The sequence below is a fragment of the Heterodontus francisci genome, chromosome 44, assembly GCF_036365525.1.
Source record: "Heterodontus francisci isolate sHetFra1 chromosome 44, sHetFra1.hap1, whole genome shotgun sequence".
Lineage (NCBI taxonomy): Eukaryota > Metazoa > Chordata > Chondrichthyes > Heterodontiformes > Heterodontidae > Heterodontus > Heterodontus francisci.
Genome location: NC_090414.1, coordinates 20,832,597 through 20,860,083, shown reverse-complemented (window position 1 = coordinate 20,860,083; position 27,487 = coordinate 20,832,597). Strand labels below are relative to the sequence as shown.

Below are 27,487 nucleotides of genomic sequence, written 5' to 3'. Positions count from 1 at the left end.
ACCATTCAGTAATGCCTCGCTTTTGAAAATTCTCATCCTTGTGTTTTCAAATCCCTCGCCACCCCCGACCCCCCCCCCCCCCTCCCCTACTATCTCTGTAACCTCCTCCAGCCCCTACAACCCTCCGAGATCTCTGCACTACTCCAATTCCGGCCTCTCATCCATCCCTCGATTTCCCATCGCTCCACCATTGGCAGCCGTGCTTTCAGCTGCCTGGGGGGCCCTAAGCTCTGGAATTCCCTCCCTAAACCTCTCTGCCTCTCTCTCTCTCTCTCTCCTTTTAAAACGCTCCTTAAAACCGACCTCTTTAACCGAGCTTTTGGCCGCCTGTCCCTATAACCTCCTTATCTGATAGTGCTGCGAAGCGGGTGGGGGTGTTTTACTAGCTTAAAGCGAGCCTCTTGTCTGGCACATTCAGATTCACGCTGACTGAGAAAGGTATGAAGCTGGGCGAGAAGCTGAACGCGGAACATTTGGAGGAGGAGCGCCTGGGGCAAGCACAGCCGGAGACGGCAGGAGTGGCGCAGCCTGGGCTGGCTGAGGAAGGACAGGATCATCAGCTGCCAGAGATTGCAGTGACAGGGTAAGCCAAGGGGCGCGGATCTCGACTACATCAATACCCTCGGGTAGCAGTTTCAGACCCTGCTTACTCACAGCTGCCCACGTTACTCAGGGCCGTGCTTGGCTGAGGCGATGGACGAGCATGCCAGGATGTCCCAAAGCGCTTCCCAACAACGATGTTCTACAGGAAATGCGGCAGCTAATTTGCGCTCAGCAAGACCCCACAAGCAGCGCTGCGGTGGAGTGGGTGGGAGTGGTCCTCACGCAGCTCCCTTGGTGTGCTTCCAGCTTTCTTTCACTGAGCTCTCCTTCTCCGACAGGACCAGCAGCCAGCCGGCACTATTACACAGGACACACAGCGGAGAGGCCAGCGGCAGCACAACCCCAGGCGCCTCGTTGGCCAGGAGCCAGGAGACTGTGGAATCCCAGAGCACGTGTCCCAGCAGCGTCCAGGGCCCGGAGCCTCCGTTCACGCACGTCCCCGAGTTCACCTTCCGTCCCGGCGAGTTTGACGTCGTCCTCTGCATCGATTTTATTGAAACCACGGCGTACGTCAGTAAAGAGGCATGCCCCCAGATCCTCCCCTCCCACCACCCCCCACCCCCTCTACTCTCTCCCTCCCTCACACCTCCTCCTCTACTCGTGAAGCTGCTAAGTCCTCGGGCGGCAGCGTCACAGATGAGCCCGCTTCTGTTTTCAGTGGGGAGGCAGCCGGTGAGGTCACTGGCTCCTGATCGGGAGCAGGAAGTCTCCTTAGGCCAGTCAGAATGTCGCACCACCCCGTGAAACACACAGGGCCCTCGAGGGGCGTGTTAAAGGGTTAAATCACGAGGACAGGTCGCAAAGACTGGGCTTGTATTCCCTCGAGTGTAGAAGATTAAGGGGGTGATCTAATCCGAGGGGTTTAAGACGGTTAAAGGATTCGATCGGGTCAAGAGAGTCACTTACGATGCAGATGAAGGCCATTCAGCCCGTTGAGTTCATGCAGGAACGGAGGGAAACAATTTCCTCTGGTGCGGGGAGTCCAGAACAAGGGGGAATAACCTTTAAATGAGAGCCAGGGCCGTTCAGGGGTGATGTCAGGAAGCACTTCTTCACACAAAGGGGAGTGGAAACCTGGAAAACTCTCTCCCCAGAAAAGCAGCTGAGACTGGGATGGGGGTGGGGCAATTGAAAATATCAAAACTGAGTTTTGTTGGGCAAGAGGATGAAGGATTACCGAAACAGGGAGATGGAGTTAAGATACAGATCGGTCCCGATCGATTTGAGTGGTCTCGAGAGGCAGAATGACCGACTCCAGTTGCCTTGTTCATGGACAAGTGTCCATGGGCCATTTGGCTGTTGGGGAGGTGGGAGGGGATGGGAGGGTGGTGGGAATCGCAGGCACTGACTGTCGATTTGTGCTTCTTCAGTGGAGCTAGTCACAGGAAACGGGAGCTGGTCACCGAGCTGAAAAGGAACAAGATCGAGTTTGACGTCCGCAAACTTCACGTTGGGGACTTCCTGTGGATCGCTCGGGAGAGAGTGCCGCACCAACCAGGTACCACCGCAGAGGGACGTAGGAGGCCCTTTTGGCTTTATCTTCCTTCTGTAGGCCGATCGGAGCTTGGGTTAACCAAGACATCAAACCCAGGAGAGTTAATAATCCATTCACATCCTGTTCTGCTGGACCGGCTCTGGTTGGGAAAAGTTGATCTAAAGCGAGGGTCTTGCACCCCATACAGGTGGCGATTCCCGTTTACTTGCATTTCGAGTTCTCGCAGGGAAGAAAGATCCTCTGATCATCCCTAGCAGGTTTTTCTGCATCAGAAACTGAACTGGAACAGCCACATAAATATCGTGGCTACAAGAGCAGGTCAGAGTAATCAGCAGTGAGTAACTCTCCTCCTGTCTCCCCAGTGCTTGTCCACCATCTACAAGGCAGAAGTCAGGACTGTGATGGAATACTCTCCACTTGCCTGGATGGGTGCAGCTCCAACAACACTCAAGAAGCTCAACGCCATCCAGGACAAAGCAGCCCGCATAATCGGCACCCCATCTACAAACATTCACTCCCTCCACCACCGACGCACAGTGGCAGCAGTGTGTACCATCTACAAGATGCACTGCAGCAACTCACCAAGGCTCCTTCGACAGCACCTTCCAAACCCGCGACCTCTACCAACTAGAAGGACAAGGGTAGCAGACGTATGGGGACACCACCACCTGCAAGTTCCCCTCCAAGTCACACACCATCCTGACTTGGAACTATATCGGCCGTTCCTTCACTGTCACTGGGTCAAAATCCTGGAACTCCCTTCCTAACAGCACTGTGGGTGTACCTGCACCACACGGACTGCAGCGGTTCAAGAAGGCAGCTCACCACCACCTTCTCAAGGGCAATTAGGGATGGGCAATAAATGCTGGGCCTGGCCAGCGATACCCACATCCCATGGACGAATTTTTTGTGAAAAAGGTCTGAGTTTGAATTTGTCTGTGTTTGTCGGGGAGATTGGAAATTACCTTTTTTTTTCAGCACCAAACAGGTGAGATGTATCCTGGTCTTAGTCATATCAGTGTTCACTCACAACAACACCATTCATCGCCTCTGGCAATTATCTTGCCCCTGTTAACGTAGAAAAGCATCTCGAGGCACTTCGCAGAGACAGAATCAAAAAAAAAAACACAGACCCCCGACCTATAGGAGATAATTGGGCTGATCAAAGGTGGGGGTCTTAAAGTGAAGAGATGGGTGGGGTTTAGGGAGCTCCTGCTGGCTCGACGTGGATTGTAAACGCTCAAGTATTCCTCCAATTCCGTCCTCTTGTCCATCCCCCGATTCCCATCGCTCCACCATTGGCGGCCGTGCCTTCAGCTGCCCGGGGGCCCCGAGCTCTGGAATTCCCTCCCTAAACCTCTCCGCCCCTCTCTCTCTCTCCTCCTTTAAGACATTACTTAAAACCCACCCCTTTGACCGAGCTATTGGTCGCCTGTCCTTAATATGTCCTTATGTGGTTCATTGCAAAGTTTACCTGATTCTTGTGAAATGGCTTTAGATGATTTACTATGTTAAAGGTGCTTTATCAAAGCAGGTCATTGTTGTTGTTGGAATGAACCAGAGGGGGACACGGAGTTAGAGGAGCTCCAAAGGCCGTTGAGCTGATGTCTCGGTCTCCTTTCTCTTTTCCCTGAAGCAGACTCCTCCTTCCTTTTGCAGGGCAGCTGCACCCCCACCGTCCCCGGGAACTAGTGCTGGATTACGTGGTGGAAAGAAAGAGGATGGACGATCTGTGCGGCAGCATCGTGGATGGGCGTTTCCGGGAGCAAAAAGTAAGGAGCAATGTCCAATCGTCATGACCTCAGGAAGTGAGGGCCGGGCTCCTGTCAGTCTTCGAGAACGGTCTGGTTCAAATTAGCATCTCTATAACCGGCTTTTTGTGTGTTCCTTAAGGTGAATGTTACCCAACACTAGTGTGTTCCATGGGGGAGATTGTTACCCGACACAAGTACATTGCTGCCGGTGATTTCCCATTGTCCTGGGCCTGTAATATAGGCTGCCTCAGTGCACTGTGTAGGTTAGTTACCCTGTGTGCCAACACCCAGAAGGCGGACTCTTTCACCAGCACCATAGAAACCGCTGCTTCTACCGTCTGTCTCCACAGTTCCGGATGAAACGCTGTGGGCTGCAGAATCGAATCTACCTGGTCGAGGACTGCAGCTTTGTCAAACATCTCAGCCTCCCGGAAAGCACGCTGCAGCAAGCTATCGTCAACACCCAGGTAAAGGACATCAAACACCGTTCGGCACACACCTAGCGATGGCTGTTGGTGTTGCTGCTCTTGGCTGGGGTTTTGTGGGGGGGTTCTCTGTTCCTTTGCTGGTCTGAGTAAGAAGGTGAATGGTGTGTGACCTGCAGCCACAGGTTAGCTCTCCTACTCCACGAGAGATGTGTGTCTCAGTCCGCCCCACACCCCATTGAGCAGTGCAGGAATCAGGCACTGTCTGTGTGAGGTGCATTGGCCTCTCTGTCTGAGTGTTAGTGCAGCTTTTCTTATCCTTTCAGCCCTCTGCTGTTAGTGGACAGTGGCCTGGTAACCTGCTACACCCCTGGCAGCCATTCTGATTCAATCCCCTAGCTTCCCGTTATACAACTGTGGAATTGTACAGCTCTGAAGAAGGTTGTTGAGTCTTCACTCCTGTGCTCGTTCCCTAACGACAGAGCTCTGCCACGTCCCATTCCCACCACCTTTCCCCATTCAGCCGCCGTTCCTGGGAAGCACTCCCCTCCTCCTCCTCTCACCACACTCCCCTCCTCCTCCTCTCACCACACTCCCCTCCTCCTCCTCTCACCACACTCCCCTCCTCCTCCTCTCACCACACTCCCCTCCTCCTCCTCTCACCACACTCCCCTCCTCCTCCTCTCACCACACTCCCCTCCTCCTCCTCTCACCACACTCCCCTCCTCCTCCTCTCACCACACTCCCCTCCTCCTCCTCTCACCACACTCCCCTCCTCCTCCTCTCACCACACTCCCCTCCTCCTCCTCTCACCACACTCCCCTCCTCCTCCTCCTCCCGGCTATCCCCGCCCCCTCCTCCTCCTTCCGGCTACCCCCGCCCCCTCCTCCTCCTTCCGGCTACCCCCTCCTCCTCCTTCCGGCTACCTCCTCCTCCTCCTTCCGGCTACCTCCTCCTCCTCCTTCCGGCTACCTCCTCCTCCTCCTCCTTCCGGCTACCTCCTCCTCCTCCTCCTTCCGGCTACCTCCTCCTCCTCCTCCTTCCGGCTACCTCCTCCTCCTCCTCCTTCCGGCTACCTCCTCCTCCTCCTCCTTCCGGCTACCTCCTCCTCCTCCTCCTTCCGGCTACCTCCTCCTCCTCCTCCTCACGGCTTCCTCACCCCCCTCCTCCTCCCGGCTACCCCCCTCCTCCTCCCGGCTTCCTCCTCCTCCTCCCCCTCCTCCTCCCGGCTTCCCCCCCTTCCTCCTCCTGCTCCCGGCTTCCCCCCCGTCCTCCTCCTCCTTCCGGCTACCCCCTCCTCCTCCTTCCGGCTACCCCCTCCTCCTCCTTCCGGCTACCCCCTCCTCCTCCTTCCGGCTACCACCACCTCCTCCTTCCGGCTACCACCTCCTCCTCCTTCCGGCTACCTCCTCCTCCTCCTTCCGGCTACCTCCTCCTCCTCCTTCCGGCTACCTCCTCCTCCTCCTTCCGGCTACCTCCTCCTCCTCCTTCCGGCTACCTCCTCCTCCTCCTTCCGGCTACCTCCCCCTCCTCCTCCCGGCTTCCCCCTCCTCCCCCTCCTCCTCCCGGCTTCCCCCTCCTCCCCCTCCTCCTCCCGGCTTCCCCCTCCTCCCCCTCCTCCTCCCGGCTTCCCCCTCCTCCCCCTCCTCCTCACGGCTTCCCCCTCCTCCCCCTCCTCCTCACGGCTTCCCCCTCCTCCCCCTCCTCCTCACGGCTTCCCCCTCCTCCCCCTCCTCCTCACGGCTTCCCCCTCCTCCCCCTCCTCCTCACGGCTTCCCCCTCCTCCCCCTCCTCCTCACGGCTTCCCCCTCCTCCCCCTCCTCCTCCCGGCTACCCCCCTCCTCCCCCTCCTCCTCCCGGCTACCCCCCTCCTCCTCCCCTCCTCCTCCCCTCCTCCTCCCGGCTTCCTCCACCTCCCGGCTATCCCCCCCCCTCCTCCTCCTCCTCCCGGCTATCCCCCCCCCTCCTCCTCCTCCTCCCGGCTTTCCCCCCCCTCCTCCTCCTCCTCCCGGCTTTCCCCCCCCTCCTCCTCCTGCTCCCGGCTTCCCCCCCCCCTCCTCCTCCTCCTTCCGGCTTCCCCCCCCCTCCTCCTCCTCCTTCCGGCTTCCCCCCCCCCCCCTCCTCACGGCTTCCTCCTCCCCCTCCTCCTCACGGCTTCCTCCTCCCCCTCCCCCTCCTCCCCCTCCTCCTCCCGGCTTCCCCCTCCTCCTCCCGGCTTCCCCCTCCTCCCCACGGCTTCCTCCTCCCCCTCCTCCTCCCGGCTACCCCCCTCCTCCTCCCCTCCTCCTCCCGGCTTCCTCCACCTCCCGGCTATCCCCCCCCCTCCTCCTCCTCCTCCCGGCTATCCCCCCCCCTCCTCCTCCTCCTCCCGGCTATCCCCCCCCCTCCTCCTCCTCCTCCCAGCTTTCCCCCCCTCCTCCTCCTCCTCCTCCTCCTCCCGGCTTTCCCCCCCCTCCTCCTCCTCCTCCTCCCGGCTTTCCCCCCCCTCCTCCTCCTCCTCCTCCCGGCTTTCCCCCCCCCTCCTCCTCCTGCTCCCGGCTTCCCCCTCCTCCCCCTCCTCCTTCCGGCTACCCCCTCCTCCTCCTTCCGGCTACCTCCTCCTCCTCCTTCCGGCTACCTCCTCCTCCTCCTTCCGGCTACCTCCTCCTCCTCCTTCCGGCTACCTCCTCCTCCTCCTTCCGGCTACCTCCCCCTCCTCCTCCCGGCTTCCCCCTCCTCCCCCTCCTCCTCACGGCTTCCCCCTCCTCCCCCTCCTCCTCACGGCTTCCCCCTCCTCCCCCTCCTCCTCACGGCTTCCCCCTCCTCCCCCTCCTCCTCACGGCTTCCCCCTCCTCCCCCTCCTCCTCACGGCTTCCCCCTCCTCCCCCTCCTCCTCACGGCTTCCTCCTCCTCCTCCCCCTCCTCCTCCCGGCTACCCCCCTCCTCCTCCCCCTCCTCCTCCCGGCTTCCCCCTCCTCCCCCTCCTCCCCCTCCTCCTCCCGGCTACCCCCCTCCTCCTCCCCTCCTCCTCCCGGCTTCCTCCACCTCCCGGCTATCCCCCCCCCTCCTCCTCCTCCTCCCGGCTATCCCCCCCCCCTCCTCCTCCTCCTCCCGGCTATCCCCCCCCCTCCTCCTCCTCCACCCGGCTATCCCCCCCCCCTCCTCCTCCTCCTCCTGGCTATCCCCCCCCCCCTCCTCCTCCTCCTCCCGGCTTTCCCCCCCCTCCTCCTCCTCCTCCCGGCTTTCCCGCCCCTCCTCCTCCTCCTCCCGGCTTTCCCGCCCCTCCTCCTCCTCCTCCCGGCTTTCCCCCCCCTCCTCCTCCTCCTCCCGGCTTTCCCCCCCCTCCTCCTCCTGCTCCCGGCTTCCCCCCCCCCCCTCCTCCTCACGGCTTCCTCCTCCCCCTCCTCCTCACGGCTTCCTCCTCCCCCTCCTCCCCCTCCCCCTCCTCCCCCTCCTCCTCCCGGCTTCCCCCTCCTCCTCCCGGCTTCCTCCTCCCCCTCCTCCTCCCGGCTACCCCCCTCCTCCCCCCGGCTACCCCCCTCCTCCTCCCCTCCTCCTCCCGGCTTCCTCCACCTCCCGGCTATCCCCCCCCCTCCTCCTCCTCCTCCCAGCTTTCCCCCCCCCCTCCTCCTCCTCCTCCTCCCAGCTTTCCCCCCCCCTCCTCCTCCTCCTCCTCCCGGCTTTCCCCCCCCCCTCCTCCTCCTCCTCCTCCCGGCTTTCCCCCCCCCTCCTCCTCCTCCTCCTCCCGGCTTTCCCCCCCCTCCTCCTCCTGCTCCCGGCTTCCCCCCCCCTCCTCCTCCTCCTTCCGGCTTCCCCCCCCCCCCCTCCTCCTCCTCCTTCCGGCTTCCTCCTCCTCCTCCCGGCTTCCCCCTCCTCCTCCTCCTCCTCCTGGCTTGCCCCCCCCCCCCTCCTCCTCCTCCTTCCGGCTTCCTCCTCCTCCTCCCGGCTTCCCCCTCCTCCTCCTCCTCCTCCTGGCTTGCCCCCCCCTCCTCCTCCCCCCCCCCCCCTCCTCCTCCTCCACCCGGCTTCCCTCTCCTCCTCGCTCCCCCTCCTCTCCAGTTGTACCAATTGTCTGTGCCCTTTCTCTCTGAAAAACCTCTCCTCTTATTCCCAGTTCCTGCCTTGAGCTTCATACTTTTTTTGAACTTTTCTTTTTCAAATATCTTTAAAAAGCTGTAATTACTTCCCCCTCTCCCACCATTTCCGCCTCTCCCACCATTTCCAGGTCTCCCAGACTTCCCGCCTCTCCCAGCCTTCCCACCTTTCCACCTGTTTTCCCCCTCCCCCGCCCTTTCCCGTCTCTTCCGCCCTTTCCCATCTTTCCCGCCCTTCCCTGTTGGGAATTCCATGTCCTAATGCCACAGTGTGGAATAATGAAATTGAGGAGCTGCTGCTAACCTCTCTCTTTGTTCTTCACTGATGATCTTTTCACGGGGGCCCCACAGTTCCTCACCCACTGGAAATAACCCCTGCTGACCTGCCGTATCACTGCCCCTTCTGACCAATCCCTCACCCACTGGAAATAACCCCTGCTGACCTGCCGTATCACTGCTCCTTCTGACCAATCCTGTGCTTTGTGCATTGCCTCTGAAGGTTGTGGATGGATTTTTTGTGAAGCGAACGAAAGACGTGAAAGAATCGGCAGCTTACCTCACCATCATGACCAGATTCCTGCAGAACCTCTACCTGGTAGGTGCAAAGATCGTTGCACAGTATTTCCAGCACAGAAACAGGCCGTTCGGCCCATCCGCTCCCTGCTGGTGTTTCTGCTCCCACACGAGCCTCCTCTTCCTATCCCCCCCCATCAACATATCCTTCTATTCCTCTCTCCCTCATGTGTTTATCCAGCTTCCCCTTAAATACATCGATACTATTCACCTCGACCACTCCCTGTGGGAGCGAGTTCCACATTCTCCCCACTCTCCGGGCGTTAGGTTACAGAATACAAGCAGAAGAGTCAGGAGCTGACATCCAGCAGTGCTTCTACTGCCCTAGTGGGCCTCACCATGTAGGAGAGGAATGAAACCTCAATGAGCATGGATTCAACCTGTGCAGGCTCAATGTTCTCACTCTCGTGCAGCATTGCTGAGACTGCACCTAGTGTGTCCAGTTTTGGTCTCCTTATTTAAGGGGGGATATACAAGCATTGGAGGCAGTTCAGAGAAGGTTCACTCGGCTGATTCCTGGGATGAAGGGGTTGTCTTCTGAGGAAAGTTTGGGCCTATACTCATTGGAGTTTAGAAGAATGAGAGGTGATCTTATTGAAACATGTAAGATTCTGAGGGGGCTTTGACGGGGTGGATACTGAGAGGATGTTTCCCCTCGTGGGGGAATCTCGAACTAGGGGGTACAGTTTCAGAATGAGGAGGTCTCCCATTTAAGACGGAGATGAGGAGGAATTTCTTCTCTCAGAGGGTAGTTAATCTTTGGAATTCTCTACTCCAGAGAGCAGTGGAGACTGGGTCATTGAATATATTCAAGGCTGAGTTAGACAGATTTTTGATCTATAAGAGTTATGGGGGACAGGCAGGAAAGTGGAGTTGAGGCCAGGATCTTATTGAATGGCGGAGCAGGCTCGAGGGGGCTGAATGGTCCCCTCCTGCTCCTGTCTCTTAAGTTCTCTGGGTTAGGAGTCGGGTCCCAAAAACCAAAAGAGCCGAGGTCTGCGGTGAAGAGATGAACGGCCGTTTAAAAGGATTTTCTCTGCTTGGCTTCCCAGCAAAAGACGCTGCTGAGCTGTCGGAAAGAAGAGCAGGCAGCGTGCATCAGGAAGGATACAGACTCCGACACCTGCGTTCTGCTCACCTTCAGCGACTTCAATGAAGGAGCCATGAAGAACAGGGTGAGCGAGGCCTCTCCCATTCTCGCCTGGGGCACCCCCCCCCCCCCCCCCCCCCCCATTCTCACCGCCGTGCTGCGCTGTTGGGAGCTCGGGCTGGGAGTGCCATCAATTCCCAACTGGCTGGACAGCAGACTGTAGTAACTCACTGGGCCTTCTGTCCTCTGCTTCACTGACTTCTCCCAGTCCCACTGCCAAATGTTTACAAATCCTGGCGTGGCCTCCACCCAACACCCCCCCCCCCCTCCCCATCTCTCTAACCTCCTCCAGCCCCCACAACCCTCCGAGATCTCTGCGCTCCCTCCAATTCCGGCCTCTTGTCCATCCCCCGATTCCCATCGCTCCACCATTGGCGGCCGTGCCTTCAGCTGCCTGGGGGGCCCTAAGCTCTGGAATTCCCTCCCTAAACCTCTCCGCCTCTCTCCCTCCTCCTTTAAGACGCTCCTTAAAAACTGACCTCTTTGACCGAGCTTTTTGGTTTCCGGTCCTCCTATCTCCATGCGAAGAACGACTTGCATTCCTGCCGCGCCTTCCGTGGGCTCAGGACACCCTGAAGAACTTCACAGCCAACGAAGTACTTTCGAAGTGTGGTCGCGGTTGTAGGAAACGCGGCGGCCGGATTGCGCACAGCAAGATCCCACAAACAGCAGTGTGATAAATGACCGGATAATGTGTTTCCACGTACATTGGTTATGTGGCTCCGTGTCGAGTTTTGTTTGATAGCGCTCCTGTGAAGCAGCTTGGGACCTTTTTTTTTTACTAGACTAAAGGTGCTATGTAAATGCAGGTGGTCGTGATGGAATGCTGCTCTTTGTTTTACAGGCACAGACTGTGAAGGAGGTGTTTGCAAAGCAGTTGATGCAAATCAATGGCATCAGTGGGGAGAAAACAGTGGCCATCCTCCGTCATTACGATACTGTGGCCAGGTACGATTCAGACCTGCTACTTGAGCACAGCCCAAACTGCCTCCCTCCACCTCCGTAACATCCACCCAGTCTCCGCCGCTGCCTCAGCCCATCGGCTGTTATCTCCAGGCTCGACGATTCCAGCGCTCTCCCGGCCAGTCTCCCAGGAATCACACCCACGTCCCCCTCACCCCCCTGTGCTCTCCGATCCCACGATGGCTGCCAGTACTCGTACCCCTCCGGTTTTAAATTCTCATCCTCCTGTTCAAATCTCTCCGTGGCCCCCTCGTCACCCCCTCCCCCCCCATCTCTTAACTCCTCCAGACCCTACAACCCTCTGTGATCTCTGTGCTTTCCTCCAATACTGGCCTTGATGCAATAATCGTCACAATGTGAGTATCCCTGAGGCAGGCAAGGAAAAACACTGATAGACTGTGCACTTCTGATTGGTAGACTGACTGTGCACTTCTGATTGGTAGACTGACTGTGCACTTCTGATTGGTAGACTGACTGTGTGTTTCTGATTGGTAGAATGACTGCGTTTCTGATTGGTAGAATGACTGCGTTTCTGATTGGTAGAATGACTGTGTTTCTGATTGGTAGAATGACTGCGTTTCTGATTGGTAGAATGACTGCGTTTCTGATTGGTAGAATGACTGCGTTTCTGATTGGCAGACTGACTGTGTGTTTCTGATTGGCAGACTGACTGTGTGTTTCTGATTGGCAGACTGACTGTGTGTTTCTGATTGGCAGACTGACTGTGTTTCTGATTGGTAGAATGACTGCGTTTCTGATTGGCAGACTGACTGCGCTTCTGATTGGCAGACTGCGTGTTTCTGATTGGCAGACTGACTGCGTTTCTGATTGGCAGACTGACTGCGTTTCTGATTGGCAGACTGATTGCGCTTCTGATTGGCAGACTGACTGCGCTTCTGATTGGCAGACTGACTGCGTTTCTGATTGGCAGACTGACTGCGTTTCTGATTGGCAGACTGATTGCGTTTCTGATTGGCAGACTGACTGCGCTTCTGATTGGCAGACTGACTGCGCTTCTGATTGGCAGACTGACTGCGTTTCTGATTGGCAGACTGACTGCGTGTTTCTGATTGGCAGACTGACTGCGTGCTTCTGATTGGCAGACTGACTGCATGCTTCTGATTGGCAGATTAAGTGTGCTTGTAACCGTTGTGTGTTTCTGATTGGTTGGCAGACTGACTGTCTGTTTCTCATTGGCAGCCTGATGAAAGCCTATGAGGAGTGCCCGACTGCAGGAGGGAGGGAGAAGCTGCTGTCCAACATCAAATGTGGCAACACACAGCGGTAAGCACTCTCTCCGTGTTAATACTGTCTCTGTCTGAAGGGATCTGGGGAGGAGGAACGGAGGAGGTAAAGGGATAAAAGTAGATCCCCATCAGATGAGCCCAGTAGAAGGGGTGCAGGATTAAGAGTGAAGTCCCCTTCCTCGCTCTGGCTCAGGGGGTGTCTCTCTCTCTTGGCGCTGAGTCAGAAGGTTGTGGGATCGAGTCCCACTCTAAAGACCTGAGCACAGAAATCCAGACTGACACTCCCTGTATCGGTACTGAGGGAGTGCCACACTGTCTGAAGTGCTGTCTTTCAGATGAGCCATTAAACGAAGGCCCCCGTCTGCCCTTTCAGGTGGTTGTAAAAGATCCCACGGCCGCTATTGGAAGAAGTACGGGGTGGTGGCGGGGAGTTCTCCCTGATATCCTGGGGCCAATACTTATCCCTCAACTCACATCACTAAAAAAAAAAGACACATGATCTGGGTCATTATCACATTGCTGTTTGAGGGATCGTGCTGTGCGCATAGTGGCCTCCCCTACATCACAAGGGTGACCGCACTTCGAAAGGAAGTCCCTTCATTGGCCCTGAAGTGCTTCGGGCTGTCCTGAGATTGGGAAAGGCGCTATACAAATGCAAGTCTCTCCGCCGTGCGTTAAATCAATTGCGTAAATAATTTTTGTTTTTTAAATTTTCCCAAGCAATTTGGGACCGGCGCTGAGCAAAACTGTGTCTCAGCTGTACTGCACGGAAGGACCTCTCTGCTGAATCTTGTCAACGTTGCCATCAATCTCAACCAAATTGGACCCGAGTGCGGACACCCTGAACCATTGGAGGACACGGCCCTGGAATTCCGCTGTCATTCGCAATCCTTTTTTTTAAAAAAACAAAGAAAGCAGGAGCCGAGCTCCCATGTTTCTGCCCTGTTTTCAAGCCGGCCCATCAGTTCACTGCTAGGAAAGGGTTTTTTAAAAAATATCATGAGTAAAATGAAAGGTCTTCATCACCTTTTGGACGCAGACCAGATTTTAAACCAAATAAATACTTTTTCTTTTTTGATTTCTAGAAAATGATTGACCCTGTAAAGCCATCAATAAACTCCTTCATCCTGACTTTGGCGGCTACAAACGCCAAATATTATTTCTTACACCCGTGCCTCTTCCCGCTGCAGTCAATGCTGGTGCAAGTTACAGGAACAGGAGGCCATTCAGCCCCTCGATCCTGTTCTATCATTCAGCTAAACCATGGCTGATTGATATCTTAACTCTCCGCACCTTGTCAAATGTGAACTGATGGCAAATTGTCCAAAAGTACTTTTAAAATATACGTAGGATTAACTTTTTTTATTATTATTATTTATCTGCATGAAATCTTCAAATGCTGGCAACTCCAGGGCAGTCCTGGAAGGAGTTGACAACCCTCAGCCCAGTCTATGCTGATGGGGTGGGGTGGGGGGGGGGGTGCTGAGCGAGAAGGGACGCTGTTGGGCTTCTCTCGAACTTGTGCCAGTTTACCCAGTCGCCATACTCCACTGTGCCAGTTCAGGAGCTGGCTTCGTGTCCCCTGCCTGCGGGATGCGTTAACCTTCCCTGTCGTTGCTTGTGTCACATGTTTTAATGTGCTGTGTTATTTCTCAGTCTCGTACCTTGTGGGGTGGGGAAGAGTCTGTGTGTGCTCGCAGTGGTGCACTCTGACCAGCCAGTCAGCTGTTCAGTAGCGCACCAATGTCTGAGACGCGCTGGTGTCCACTGTGTGCCGTGACTGTCTGTGCTACATGTTGTTCAATGTCTGATGTTTTGTCAAAAGTTTGAGCTCGTGTGTCTGTGTGCGTGTGTAGCGCTAATTAGCAGTAACCATGTACTCTGATTGAGGTGCCCGCTATTCGCCCTTGGGGTGAAGCGTTGGTGTGTTGTTTTGAAGACTTGTATAACTCCTGTTAGCCTTAAAGTGTGAACACTATGTTAACAGCCCCAACACTGCCAAAACCCAGTGACGTAGGGCCAGGTGCTATCAGAATGGTGTTTTAAAAAAACATTGAAATAAAAGTCAAAAAGTGGAAACGATTGCGGTGAAGAACAGTGCTTTACTTCGAGCTGGGGACGTCAAACACTTTGGGCCAGCAGCCTCGCAACCTGCAGAAGACTCAGTGATGTTTAAGGTGTCGCCTCTGTGCTCGATGTCCTGTGAAGCTGACTGATCTGTGTGGGGGGGCCCACATGGGAGATGTGATGTACAGCTTGGAAGGAGGAAAGCTCCCAGAATAATTTACAGGACAGTCTCATTTTCTTTTTGGAATGAGGAATCATCTGTTTTTTTTTTTAAATAAAAATCTCCGGGCAGCCGAGCAGCGGTCAAACGCAATGAAGGATTGAACACACGGCCCCAAATTTATTGGTGGCCGTGCCTTCAGCTGCCTGGGGCCCCTGAGCACTGGAATCCCCAGCCTGAACCTCTCCACCTTCTCAGCTGCTCTCTTAAAACCTACCTCTTTGGCCAAGCTTGTTGCCTCAAAGTTGCAATATGAAAGTAAGTTGGACTTTGCGTGTTCCACACATGAAAGGACAATAACAGATGGGTGTTTAAACATAAGGTGTGTTAGTTACTAACCACTTAAAGACAAAAAGTTAAAAGAACTCCTTTTACAGTAACATGAGCGGCAGTGTTTACCCCCCAAACCCCTCCCACCTTTAGAAGGAATAAGAGCCAACATATATTGTCAGCCTCAGCACTGAGCTCGACTGATAAGACATGACCGGGTTCACTGTAACCATCTCCAGATCGAGTACAAAGTCCTGTGGTCCTGTCACTTGTTTGGCCAACACCAACATCGCACTGATATTGTTGATTTGCTGTCGAGATTTAAAAAGAAAAAAGGGGAGAATTAGTTCCGACATAGGGAGAGGAGGAGGCCATTCAGCCCCTCAAGCCTGTTCTGCCCGTTCAACAAAAACATGGCCGATCCTTCTCTTGCTCGCTACGATATACTCACCCGGATGTAGAAGTCCCCCTGCTCGCCCCCTGCCTTGATGCGGAAGGTGTTGTAGGCCCCGGGGTAGATGCTTGTGGCCTGGATCTGGAAGATGTCCGAGGGGACGCTCCTGTTTGATGTGATGCTCATGTATCGATAGACAATTGAGGCGGGCTTGTCCTGACACCCTGGGGTAGTGGAATGACACAGACAGCGGCTGCAAGGACGAGAGAGAGAGAGAGTCAACATGCCTAGTTGAAGAGAGAGGGCTTAATAGGCTGCGTCGGCTGTGGCTCAGTGGGTTTCTCTCCCACCTCTGAGTCAGAAGGTTGTAGGCGCGAAAGACCTAAGTGCACAAATCCAGGCCGACGCTCCCAGCGCCAGTACTGAGGGAGTGCCGCACTGTCGGAGGTGCCATCTTTCAGGATGAGATGTTAAACTGAGGCCCCCCCCCCCCACCCGTCTGCCCCTCTCGGGTGGGTGTAAAAGAACCCGCGGCCACTATTGGAAGAAGAGCAGGGGTGGGGGGGAGTTCTCCCAATGTCCTGGGCCCAATATTTATCCCTCAACCCAACATCACCGACAAACAGATGATCTGGGTCATTATCACATTGCTGTTTGTGGATTTTGCTGTGCACAAATTGGCTGCCGCGTTTCCTGCATTACAACAGTGACCTCACTTCGAAAACTCACTCTCACGCCAGTTCGGGTCTGGCAACTCGGCAAGGGCAGGAGTAAAATCTGGGGCCTACCCTGGCTGTGGGTTTCCACCCCAGCAGGCAGTATGTTTACCAGGAAGAAGGCAGATGAACTGACCCTGTCCACAACCCCCCACCAGAAACGGACTGCAGTGATGGCCTTACTTGTCTGACACTTGCACGTAGGGCTCCTGGCACTGGTTCCTCTCCACACACCGGAATCCACCATACACGTTGGTACACCTCTGGCTTTCGCTGCACTGGTGCTGCCCTGTCTCACACTCATTCACATCTGTATCATCAAAACACACAAAGTAGCATTGAATGGATGGAAGCAAGCAGGGGGTGGAGAGGAGGAGGGGGGGGGGTGGCCATTAACATGATCCTCCCCTCCCAGCTGTAATAATGAACCGCCCAGTCACAAAGTTACCCGATAAATCCTTTCCTAACTCCTCCTCTTCTCCCCGCAACCTGTCGTGCATCTCCCAAACCCCATTGGAACCCCAGTTACTGTCGGGGACTTGAGTCAGAATGCAGCAATGAACGTCTCCCCTCATTAACCACCTGACACTCACCATCAACTTTGGAGCTTTACTCTGTATCTAACCCCTGTTTTTTTTTTAAGAACAGATACTACACTTGTGCTGTACCTGTCCTGGGCGTGTTTGATGGGACAGTGTAGAGGGAGCTTTACTCTGTATCTAACCCCCGTGCTGTACCTGTCCTGGGAGTGTTTGATGGGACAGTGTAGAGGAGCTTTACTCTGTATCTAACCCCCGTGCTGTACCTGTCCTGGGAGTGTTTGATGCGGATGGACAGTCTTGGCGAGGTCCAATGAGGTACAGTTCAACATGACCATTTTACCGACATCCTTTCAGAACTCATTTAGAAATCTAGGTTGAAATCAGGGGCTGAGTAATGGAGGAGGACTGACTGTACCTTGGCAGATCCTGGTACCCAGAAGCTGGTACCCATCGGGACAGACACAGGAGAAGCGGCCAGGTTCATTCACGCACTGATAGTGACACAAGTAGTTGGAGTAGCTGCACTCATCAATATCTGCTTGACAGAAAGGACAGCGAGAGAGGGTTGAGATGGGAGATCAGCAAGTTAAAAGTACAGCAGAAATAGCCTTTTTCACAACGGTTGGCACTTAACCTGTTTCTCTCACCCCTCCCCTCCTCCAACTCCCGACATGCACAATTTACCACTCCCTACACACACCCTTGCTGGAACACAGAACACTGAACCCCCTCTCCCCGCCTCCCAGTATCTCACCCCACTGCCAGCTACATGTCAAAGCCAAGAGGGGCAGTGTTGGCTAAATGTTTGGCCGCCATACTCAACACCATCCTAACCCCCCCCCCCACCATCACCCCGCTCCTGTGATCACTGACTGGCCTTGGCTCCGGTCCTGCAACGCCTCCATTTTAAAATTGTTTTCAAATCCCTTCATGGCCTCCTCACCCCCCCTCCCTATCTCTGTCACCTCCTCCAGCCCCCACAACCCTCCGAGATCTCTGCGCTCCTCCAATTCCGGCCTCTTGTCCACCCCCCGATTCCCGTCGCTCCACCATTGGCGGCCGTGCCTTCAGCTGCCCTGGGGGCCCATGGAACAGTAATTACCCCCTCCCGCCCCCTCACCCACCCCACCCCCACCCTGGATGTCCGACAGCCCAACCGTCCAGCCTCCCCCCTCCCCCCACAGCCAGGAACGCATTTGGCCTCCAACCCTATCGGTTGGGTAGCTGCCTCTCCTGCACTCGTCCTTGCCTTGGCAGGTCAGCCCGTCGCTGCTCAGCTCGTAGCCCTGCTCACAGCGGCAGAGGAACGTTCCGTAGGTGTTGATGCAGCGCTGGTCACAGCGGGCTCCCATCTCGCACTCGTTCACATCTGTAAAACGGGAAGCGTTGCAATATCAGAGCGTTCCGGGGCCTGCTGCGCTTTGGTGGCGCGCGGTTTTTGTATCCACCGTTCAAAGGACCACTGACGCGGCCAGCTGTGAATAGTGGTGCCGGCGTCTCCAAAAAAAGCTGGCCTGTCCCTTTAAATCTGGAGGGGGGGCCGCAGTGCAGATTCACCAGAATGATGCTGGGACGAAAAGGGGTTAAATTCCGAGGACTGGTTGCCATCGGCTTCTATTCCTCGAGGGTAGAAGATTAAGGGGGTGATCTAATCGAGGGTTTAAGATGATTAAAGGAGTCGATAGAGAGAAACTGGTTGGGGGAGGGCGAGTCCAGAACAAGAAGGGGTGGGGGGCAGAGCCTAAACTTAGAGCCAGGCCATTTAGGGGGGTGATGTCAGGAAGCACGTCAAACAGACCAGAAGGGGTTCTTCAACCAAAAGAGCAGGAGCAGACCGGGAGTGGGTTGAAGTTGGACGGGGATGGCTGGTGAGAATGGGCCAGGCTCAGTGTAGCCCTTCTGCCGGAGTCTGCAGTCTCGCTTTGGGCGGAGAAGAGAAGGGTTTCTGTTTGAAAGCCGGAACGGCAGAGGGCGAAGGAGGGATGCACAGCAGCGGACTTACCCACACACGAGCGGTTGTCCCTCCCCAGCGTGAAGCCTGGTTCACACTGGCACGTGAATGACCCTGGTGAGTTCACACAACGGTGCTGGCAGTACCTGAAGCGACACTCGTTTATGTCTGAAAGACAAGGCGGGAGGAGCGAGTGAGCGAGTGAGTGAGTGTTTGGAGGTGGGGCAATATCCGAGTGATGGCTCCTTGAGGAGATTCAATCTCTGGGATCGCTCCGACCTCCCCCTTCTGACCCCTCCCAGCGGAGCGACCCAGCAGAACTAGGCCTGTGTGTCGCATAAATTGACCTTTCACCTCCGAGCCATCAGGTCAAATCCAGCCCAGACACGAAAGGTGGAGGCAGGGGCTCAAAGCTTGTTGGCAACTTCTACAGACAAAAATAACTTGTTGCTTAGCAACAGTACGAATGACCATCTCCAACAAGAGAGAATCTAAACATCTCCCCAAGACATTCACTTTGCCTTCCGTTAGCTCTTGCCCCACCCCCGCTTTATTTGCTTAAAACCTATTACATTTCTAGTTCTGATGAAAGGTCACTGACCTGAAATGTTAATTCTGTTTCTTTCTCCACAGATGCTCCCAGACCTGCTGAGCATTTCCAGCATTTCTTGTTTTTATTTCAGATTTCCAGCATCTGCAGTATTTTGCTTTTATTATCCCCTTGACATTCAACAACATTACCATTTCCGAATCCCCCACTATCAACATCCTAGGGTTACCATTGACCAGAAACTGAACTGGAGTAGCCATATAAATACCATGGCTACAAGAGCAGGTCAGAGGCTGGGAATTCTGTGGTGAGTAACTCACCTCCTGACTCCCCAAAGCCTGTCCACCATCTACAAGGCACAAGTCAGGAGTGTGATGGAATACTGTCCACTTGCCTGGATGGGTGCAGCTCCAACAACACTCAAGAAGCTCGACACCATCCAGGACAAAGCAGCCAGCTTGATTGGCACCCCATCTACAAACATTCACTCCCTCCACCACCGACACACAGTGGCAGCAGTGTGTACCATCTACAAGATGCACTGCAGCAACACACCAAGGCTCCTTAGACAGCACCTTCCAAACCCGCGACCTCTACCACCTAGGACAAGGGCAGCAGATGCATGGGAACACCACCACCTGCAAGTTCCCCTCCAAGTCACACACCATCCTGACTTGGAACTATATCGGCCGTTCTTTCACTGTCGCTGGGTCAAAATCCTGGAACTCCCTCCCTAACAGCACTGTGGGTGTACCTACCCCACACGGACTGCAGCGGTCCAAGAAGGCAGCTCACCACCACCATCTCAAGGGCAATTAGGGATGGGCAATAAATGCTGGGCCTGGCCAGCGACACCCACATCCCAAGAATGAATGAGAAACAAAAGCTTGTAGCTTACCAATGCATTCCGTGCCCACCAGCTGATACCCGTCTGGACACTTGCAGTTATATCCTCCCAGGGTGTTGATGCACTGTTGACTTGGTTGGCAGCTGTGGATGTCCAGCTCACACTCGTCGACATCTGTGTGAATGAATCCAGTCGGTCAGTCAGACAACCTATTTCTGTGGGAGCACCAGCTCTCCCTACTGTCTCCGTGGCCATCGTTCTCTCACCTCTGAGGCACAAGTTCATGGTTCAAGCCGACAGGCCCAGTGGCAGCACTGAGGGAGTGCTGCACTGTCGGAGGTGCCGCCTTTCAGATGAGATGTTTCCTGCACTACGACAGCGACCGCAAGTCAGACAGAGTCCTTCACTGGCTCTGACGCGCCCTGAGACAGTTGAATCAACGGGAAACGCGGCAGCCGATTTGCGCACAGTAAGATCCCGCAAACAGCAATTCGATAACGACCCAGATCGCCTGGTTTTTTTTTTATATAGTCATGTTGGTGGAGGGATAAATATTGGCCCCAGGGCACCGGGAGAACTCCCCCCACACCCCCCACCTCCTGTGTGCCAGCTTTTACACCCAGCTGAGAGGGGCAGACGGGGGCCCATGTTTAACGCCTCATCCAAGAGACGGCACGTCTGACAATGCAGCACTCCCTCAGCCCAACACTGGGAGCACCGGCCTACATTATGGGGCTTGTGTCTCTCTGGGCTCGAACTCACAGCGGACGCACTAAACACAGACACGATAAAGGGCCAGTTAATCGCACTGGCCGATGTGCTGGATTAGCGTAGACTTGGGCTTATACCCCGAGGATAGAAGATTAAGGGGGTTGCTCTAATCGAGGGGTTTAAGATGATTAAAGGATTTGATCAGGTCGGGAGAGAGAAACTGTTTCCTCTGGTCGGTGGGGGGGGGGGGGGGGGAGTCCAGAACAAGGGGGCAGGACCGTTCAGGGGTGATGTCAGGAAACACTTCTTCTTACAAAGGGGAGTGGGAATCGGGAACTCTCTCCCCCCAGAAAGCTGTTGAGTCTGCAGGGGGGTCAATTGAAAATATTAAAAGTGAGATAGATTTTTGTCGGGGCTGAGGGGATTAAGGGTTAGGGAACCAAAGGCGGGGAGATGGGAGTTAAGATGCAGATCAGCCGCGATCTAATCGAATGACAGAACGGGCTGGAGGGGCCGAAAGGCCTCTTACCGCCGCCCCCGTGCGGCTCTTGCACGGTTAATGTTTATGCGGCTGAGGTCCGCAGCAAGCTCGGAGTGTTTACCGAGCTGCCAGCCAAAGGGAAATCATTTTTATGTTTGGCACATCCCACAGGATGTGGTATTTCTGGGAGCTGGAGGCAGCTGAAAGAACCTCGCTTTGACTCGGCAGTGTGGAGACGTTGGGGGAAGAGGAGGCGGGGGTAGGTGAATCTGTTTGGATATTTTTAAATGGGGCTCGAGGGGGTGGGCGGGGGAGCTGAATGAGAAAATTGCAGGTTCCGTGAACACAAATGAAAGGGAGGGCAAAGCACGTGGTCAGCTGAGAGGATTTACGTCAACCTCCCGAAACCACGGTTCAGCCCTGCTCCTGTCATTAATGTCTTAATCCAAGTTTATTTCTGTCCTCCCCTTTCTCAACCTCGCCGACCGCACCCCTCATCCGCCTCCCCTCTCTCAGTCCTCAGCCAGGGGCTGCTTACCCACGCACTGCTCCTCCCGGTCGGGGCTGTACCCTTGCGGACAGGCTGTGGCCCCGCTAGCCAGGGGCGGCTGCTGACTCGTCTCCAGGGCGATGAGCGGGGGCGCGGCCGGGTCACTTGGCACGTCGTTGTGGGTGATGATGGAGGCAGAGCGAGGCAGACACAGGTACCCTCCGTAGTGATTGAAGCACTTCATTGCCCCTTTGCAGGCGCCCGGGATGGTCTCGCACTCGTTTATATCTGCACATTAACAATAATGGTTCAGACGCCCGGGTGGGCTTCTTCTCAAACGCGTTGGGATTTAACGCAGGCGGGTTGTGGGAGGGGGTGGGGGAGGGGGGGGGGGCGTTTACTTAAACTTACCTTCTCTCTGGAGGTGGGACAGTTTAGAAATACATAACACAGTTTCCATTAAAAGTTACCACAGTTTTAAAACTGAATTCCCGCACACTGGGTTTCCCGGGCATTGAGGACACTTGGAGGAACGTAGGAAATAGGAGCAGGAGTAGGCCATTCAGCCCCTCGAGCCTGCTCCGCCATTCAATCGGAGCATGGCTGATCCACCTCAACGCCGTTTTCCCGCACTTTCCCCCCTATCCCTCGATGTCTTTAATATCGAGAAATCTATGGATCTCTGTCTTGAATATAATCAATGACTGAGCCTCCATAGCCCTCAGGGGTAGAGAATTCCACAGATTCACCCCCCCAACTGAGTGAAGAAATTCCTCCTCATCTCAGTCCTGAATGACCCCTCATTCTGAGACTGTCTCCCCTGGTTTTCGACCACCTCAACCAGGGGAAACATCCTTCCTGCAACAACCTTGTTGAGTCCTGTAAGAATCGTGTATGCTTCAATGAGGTCACCTCTCATTCATTGAAACTCTACAGAATACAGGCCCAGTCTCCCCAGTCTCTCCTCAATCCCGCCATCCCCCGGGAATTAGTCTGGGTGAACCTCTGTTGCACTCCCTCTATGGCAAGTATATCCTTCCTCAGGTAGGGAGACCAAAACTGTACACAATACTCCAGGTGTGGTCTCACCAAGGCTCTATACAACTGCAGCGAGACATCTTTACTCCTGTGCGAGGGTACGGAGGGAGATTTACTGGAGTGGTCCCAGGGATGAGGGACTTCAGTTAACGTGGAGAGACCGGGAGAAGCTGGGATTGTTCTCCTTCGAGCAGAGCAGGTTAAGGGGAAATTTAATCGAGGCGTTCACAATCGGGAAGGGTTTTGATGGAGTAAAAGAGGAGAAACTGTTTCCGGTGGCAGGAGGGTCGGTAACCAGAGGGACACAGATTGAAGATAATTGGTGAAAGAACCAGAGAGGGGGGGGGGGGGGAGGAGAATTTGTTTTTGTTTTAACGCAGCCAGTTGTTGTGATCTGGAACGCGCTGCCTGAAAGGGCGGTGGAAGCAGATTCAATAGTAACTTTCAAAAGGGGAATTGGAGAAATACATGAGAAATTTGCAGGGATATGGGGGAAAGAGCGGGGAGAGGGAGTGGGACTGATTGGACAGATCTTTCAAAGAGCCAACACAGAGATGATGGGCCGAATGGACTCCTTCTGTGACGTAGTCACCGGTGGGGGGGGAGGTGATTTGTTGTGTTGGTTTGTACCGAGATGATTCCTGCACTCTCGACGTGAATCGGCCTCACTCACCTCGACAGTGCTGCCTCTCGTGATCCCATTCATAACCATCAGTGCATTCCTGCAGAAAGAAACAAGTTATTGTCCGCTCCCTGGAAGCCGGGCAAACAGCAGCGGTTGTGCAGGGTGGGTAGAGCATGGCAGGGAATCAGCAACTCTATTTTTATTCCTTTTGGGCACTTCCATTTAGCAATTGCAAAAAAAAACATTTTAAAAAAAAATCGGACCTGGGCAAAAAAAAAACAAACACAAGACCCTCCAATCGGGCGCGCAAGAGCTTTCCGATTGGTCGGGCAGACAGGGCACCGTGAGGACGGGCAGGTCAGGCGACCAATGGCAGGAGGCTGGGGGGCGGAGCACGTTGGAGGCATGTGACGAAACCTCCAGGAACGCATCCAAGTGGAGTTGGCAACCCTGAGTGGTGCACATACTTGAGACAGGAAACATGGGCCAATTTGTTTGCACAGGGTTTTGAGAACAGAACAGTCAACAAGCTGTTCAAAGGAAACTGTAAATTAACAGTGAGGTGACGTGGTTGAGCCCTGACTCGGGCAAGGGGAGGATTACAGTTTGTGGCAGTAATTTGCCCAGAGAGCTGCTTGGGCAGGGATCCCCGGGGTGGTGTGGGGGGGTGGGGGGAGTTCTCCCCGGTGCCCTGGGGCCAATATTTGTCCCTCAACCCACATTGTTAAAAAGCAGATGATCCGGGTCGTTATCACCTTGCTGCTTCTGGGATCTTGCTGTGCGCAAACTGGCTGTCGCCATTTCCTACTTTTACGACAGTGACTGCACTTCAAAATAAAACAGGTGCTGCATTGGTTGTGGGATCTTTTACATCCACCCGAGAGGCCAGACGGCGGCCTCGGTTTAACGTCTCGTCTGAAAGACGGCACCCCCGACAGTGCAGCACTCCCTCAGTACCGGCACCGGCAGTGTAGGATGGAGCTCAGGTTTCTGGGGTGGGGCACGAAAACCCACAACCTTCGAACCGGGGCGAACAGCCTTTCAGAGGCTGCAGGCAGAGGCCTTACCGCGTGTTTGCTTGGTTTGGGGAATGTTTGCTTGGAGGCTCAAGGCCGCAGCCGAGACCCAGGCCCGGGGCTGCTCGTGAAAGGAGCAGTGTGCCAGTGTGTTCCCAGGGGATCCGCGTGACGGGCAGAGTGAGCAGGAGAGGCCCCGGTGGAGTCTTACCGTATAGGTGACAGCTTCCTCAACCTGCTGTGAAATAGCTGCACGTAGGCCCAGGGCAAGCAGCAGGCCCAGAACCAGCATCGTACCTCGGGGGGGGGGGGGCTAGGCTGCAGATTCTGACCCTGAAACCAGAGGGCAACGGCGTGAGTGAAGGGCTCGTAAACAGGCTGCGCGACACATGACTCGCGACAGGTCAGACCAGTGCGCTCTTCTCCTCTGGGCTGAAAGCCCTGGTAAGATCGGAAGCTTGGAAGCTGCCAGTTTCCTGCCTGGTCGATCAGTGATGGTATAATTACCCCCCCTCCCCCGCCCCCCCCCCCCCCCCCCCCCCCCACCCTCTCAACACCCACCCCAACATACCTTATGGATGTGACCTTTCACCTTCAGACCACCAAGCAAATCCAGACCACAGTGGTACGAAGAAAAGCCTCGGGCCTTGAGAAAAATTGACGCCATGACAGGCCCCACAGGCATAAAGCAGGGCGCCTAAGCGGCCAACGAGGGCGGGCCAATTGGGATCTTGCTGTGCGCAAACCAGCTGCTGCCACCTTGACCCACATTACGACAGTGGCTTTAGCAAGGAGGCTGGGAAGGGCTTTGGGATGTCCCGAGGTGGCGAAAGGGGCTTTCTTTGCCTCTCTATATAAAAATGTCGTTTCTTCCTGACCGCAGCACTTCCTCTTTCCAAGCCGCTCCTCAACTCCCTGCACTCGCAGCTCGGTGCACGGCTCCTGGGCAAGTGGCAGCAGGTTCCCTAACCACTGCCGGTGACACCGCAATGCTACAGGCCACAAGCAGGCAGACACAGGGAGGGTTCAATGGGCAGGAATCCACTCCCTGCCACAGTCCTCATGCAAGTACGGACCAGTGCCTCGCCTAAACTCAGGAGCATATAACTCACACCAGTAACCAGCTCCCTCCCATCCAGCCCAGAGTAGATACAGAGTAAAGATCCCTCTATACTCTATAATATAACCCCCCGCTCACTCCTGCCCCTAGAGCATCCAGTATCTTATTATCTTGACAGAGGGAAACCGGTTATCTTTACTGAGAGAGACATCTTATCTTTCCGAATAGACATGTTATCATGACTAAGAGAAGTGTTACCTTTACTGAGAGTCAGAGAGAGAGAGCTCCCTCTCATGATATAACTTGCTATTATTAATAACAGCGTTATTTAAAAGGGACAATCCAGCGATGGTATTTAAACATCTGGAAACTAAGCACTAAGTGAAGGAATCTGCCTATCAGTCCGTACAATCTAATAACTGTCCTTAGTCTGATGCTGGAGGCTGTCATATTGCTTAGAACTCTCAGTGTAGAGGGAGTCTCTCCAAAGAGTCGTCCTCTGGAACCTTCCTGGCCTGAAACTGGGAGCATTTCGGTCCGCCTCTCCCACCAAGACTTCCCCAAATGAGAAACCCCCTGTAGTTCTCACCAGCAACCTCGAGTGACCCGTTTCCCCCCCGTTCGGAAAGAGAGCTAATTTTAAAAAGTACTCACCAGTGGAAGGTTTGCACAGTGTGAAGATAAAACAGGTCAGCTCCAGATTACTACAGTGAGAAAATAGTCAGTTGAGTGGGAGGTCCTGATTCATGAACTAATTCATGTAGATGTGTGGTCGAGGCTGATATTAGAACTCTGTCTGTCTCTCTCTCTCTTCTGTGTCTCTGTGTCTCTGTCTCTCTCTCCTCGGTCTGTCTCTCTCTTCTGTGTCTCTGTCTCTCTCTCTCCTATGTCTGTCTGTCTGTCTCTCTCTTCTGTGTCTCTGTGTCTCTCTCCTCTGTCTGTCTGTCTCTCTCTGCTCTGTGTCTCTGTCTCTCTCTCCTCTGTCTGTCTGTCTCTCTCTTCTGTGTCTCTGTCTCTCTCTCCTCTGTCTGTCTGTCTCTCTCTTCTGTGTCTCTGTGTCTCTGTCTCTCTCCTATGTCTGTCTGTCTCTCTCTGCTCTGTGTCTCTGTCTCTCCTGTGTCTCTGTCTCTCTCCTATGTCTTGCTGTCTCTCTCTCTCTCTTTCTGTCTCCCTCTCTTCTCTGTCTGCCTGTCTCTCTCTCTCCCTGTCTTTCTCTGTGTGTGTCTCTTTCTCTCCCTGTCTCTCTGTCTTTCTCTCTGTCTCTGTCTCTTTCTCTCTCTCTCTCTCTCTGTCTTTCTCTGTGTGTGTCTCTTTCTCTCCCTGTCTCTCTGTCTCTGCCTCTTTCTCTCTCTCTCTCCCTGTCTTTCTCTGTGTGTCTCTCTCTTCCTCTTTCTGTCTCTCCTGTTCCGTCCTCTCCCTCGCTGCAGTTCGGAATTCCTGTGTGTTTGCCAAACAGTTCAGACCCTGCCTACTCCCACCTGGTTTCCTTTAACTCTCAGCTAATAACAGATGTCAAACAAGCAGTGTTAACACTTTGGTGTCTGGTTGCGGGGCCGTGCTCAGTGTTCATTCAGTTGTGTCAGATTCTAAACAGACCAACAACGGAGGGAGGGAGAGAGGGGGAGGAGAGGAGATGGCGAGGAGAGGAGGAGGAGAGGGGAGAGGAGATGGGGGAGGGGGGAGAGGGGAGAGGAGAGGGAGGAGGTAGAGGAGAGGGAGGAGGGGGGGAGGGAGAGGAGGGGGGAAGGGAGAGGAGAGGGAGGACGGGGGGAGGGAGAGGAGAGGAGAGGGAGGAGGGGGGGAGGGAGAGGAGAGGGAGGAGGGGGAGGTAGGGGAGGGAGAAGGGGATGGGGTGAGGGAGGGAGATTATTGAGGGCTGCTTCCCCCTTCACTATCCGACAACAATCAGACAGGATTTGAGGTTGGGCTAGTGGACCGAGTGGAGTGAATTCTAGAGTTTCAGTTGTGAGGTAACAGAGACAGAGTTAGTGTTGAATCTGTCACCACCCCCCCCCCCCGGTCAGTGTGATCCCCCCCGGTCAGTGTGATCCCCGGGTCTGTGTGATTCCCCCCGGTCAGTGTGATCCCCCCCCCCGGTCAGTGTGATCCCCCCCGGTCAGTGTGATCCCCCCCCCCGGTCAGTGTGATCCCCCCCGGTCAGTGTGATCCCCCAGTCAGTGTGATCCCCCCCGGTCAGTGTGATCCCCGGGTCTGTGTGATCCCCCC

The 27,487-nt window shown here is 55.0% G+C and overlaps 2 protein-coding genes across 4 annotated transcripts; one reads left to right on the top strand and one right to left on the bottom strand.

The window, feature by feature from the left end:
- Positions 1-163: 163 nt before the first annotated feature.
- On the top strand, positions 164-14,365 carry mus81 (MUS81 structure-specific endonuclease subunit). Of its 3 annotated transcripts, XM_068021637.1 has the most exons (10): positions 176-583; positions 882-1,109; positions 1,974-2,101; positions 3,758-3,870; positions 4,203-4,319; positions 8,850-8,945; positions 9,976-10,098; positions 10,918-11,021; positions 12,237-12,320; positions 13,004-14,365. In XM_068021637.1, the coding sequence occupies exons 1-10, from the start codon at positions 441-443 to the stop codon at positions 13,068-13,070; spliced, it is 1,203 nt and encodes a 400-aa protein (XP_067877738.1). In that variant the 5' UTR covers positions 176-440; the 3' UTR covers positions 13,071-14,365. The 3 variants fall into 3 exon arrangements, with proteins under 3 accessions (XP_067877739.1, XP_067877740.1, XP_067877738.1); XM_068021638.1 differs by lacking the exon at positions 13,004-14,365 and having other exon boundaries at positions 164-583; positions 12,211-12,283; XM_068021639.1 differs by lacking the exon at positions 9,976-10,098 and having other exon boundaries at positions 172-583.
- efemp2a (EGF containing fibulin extracellular matrix protein 2a) lies at positions 14,366-26,721 on the bottom strand. The gene is made up of 11 exons (XM_068021636.1): positions 25,916-26,721; positions 24,413-24,534; positions 23,234-23,282; positions 21,571-21,810; positions 19,892-20,014; positions 18,495-18,611; positions 17,742-17,861; positions 16,908-17,027; positions 16,134-16,260; positions 15,292-15,487; positions 14,366-15,151 (listed from the first exon to the last, which is right to left on the bottom strand). The coding sequence occupies exons 2-11, from the start codon at positions 24,491-24,493 to the stop codon at positions 14,990-14,992; spliced, it is 1,335 nt and encodes a 444-aa protein (XP_067877737.1). The 5' UTR covers positions 24,494-24,534; positions 25,916-26,721; the 3' UTR covers positions 14,366-14,989.
- Positions 26,722-27,487: the final 766 nt, after the last annotated feature.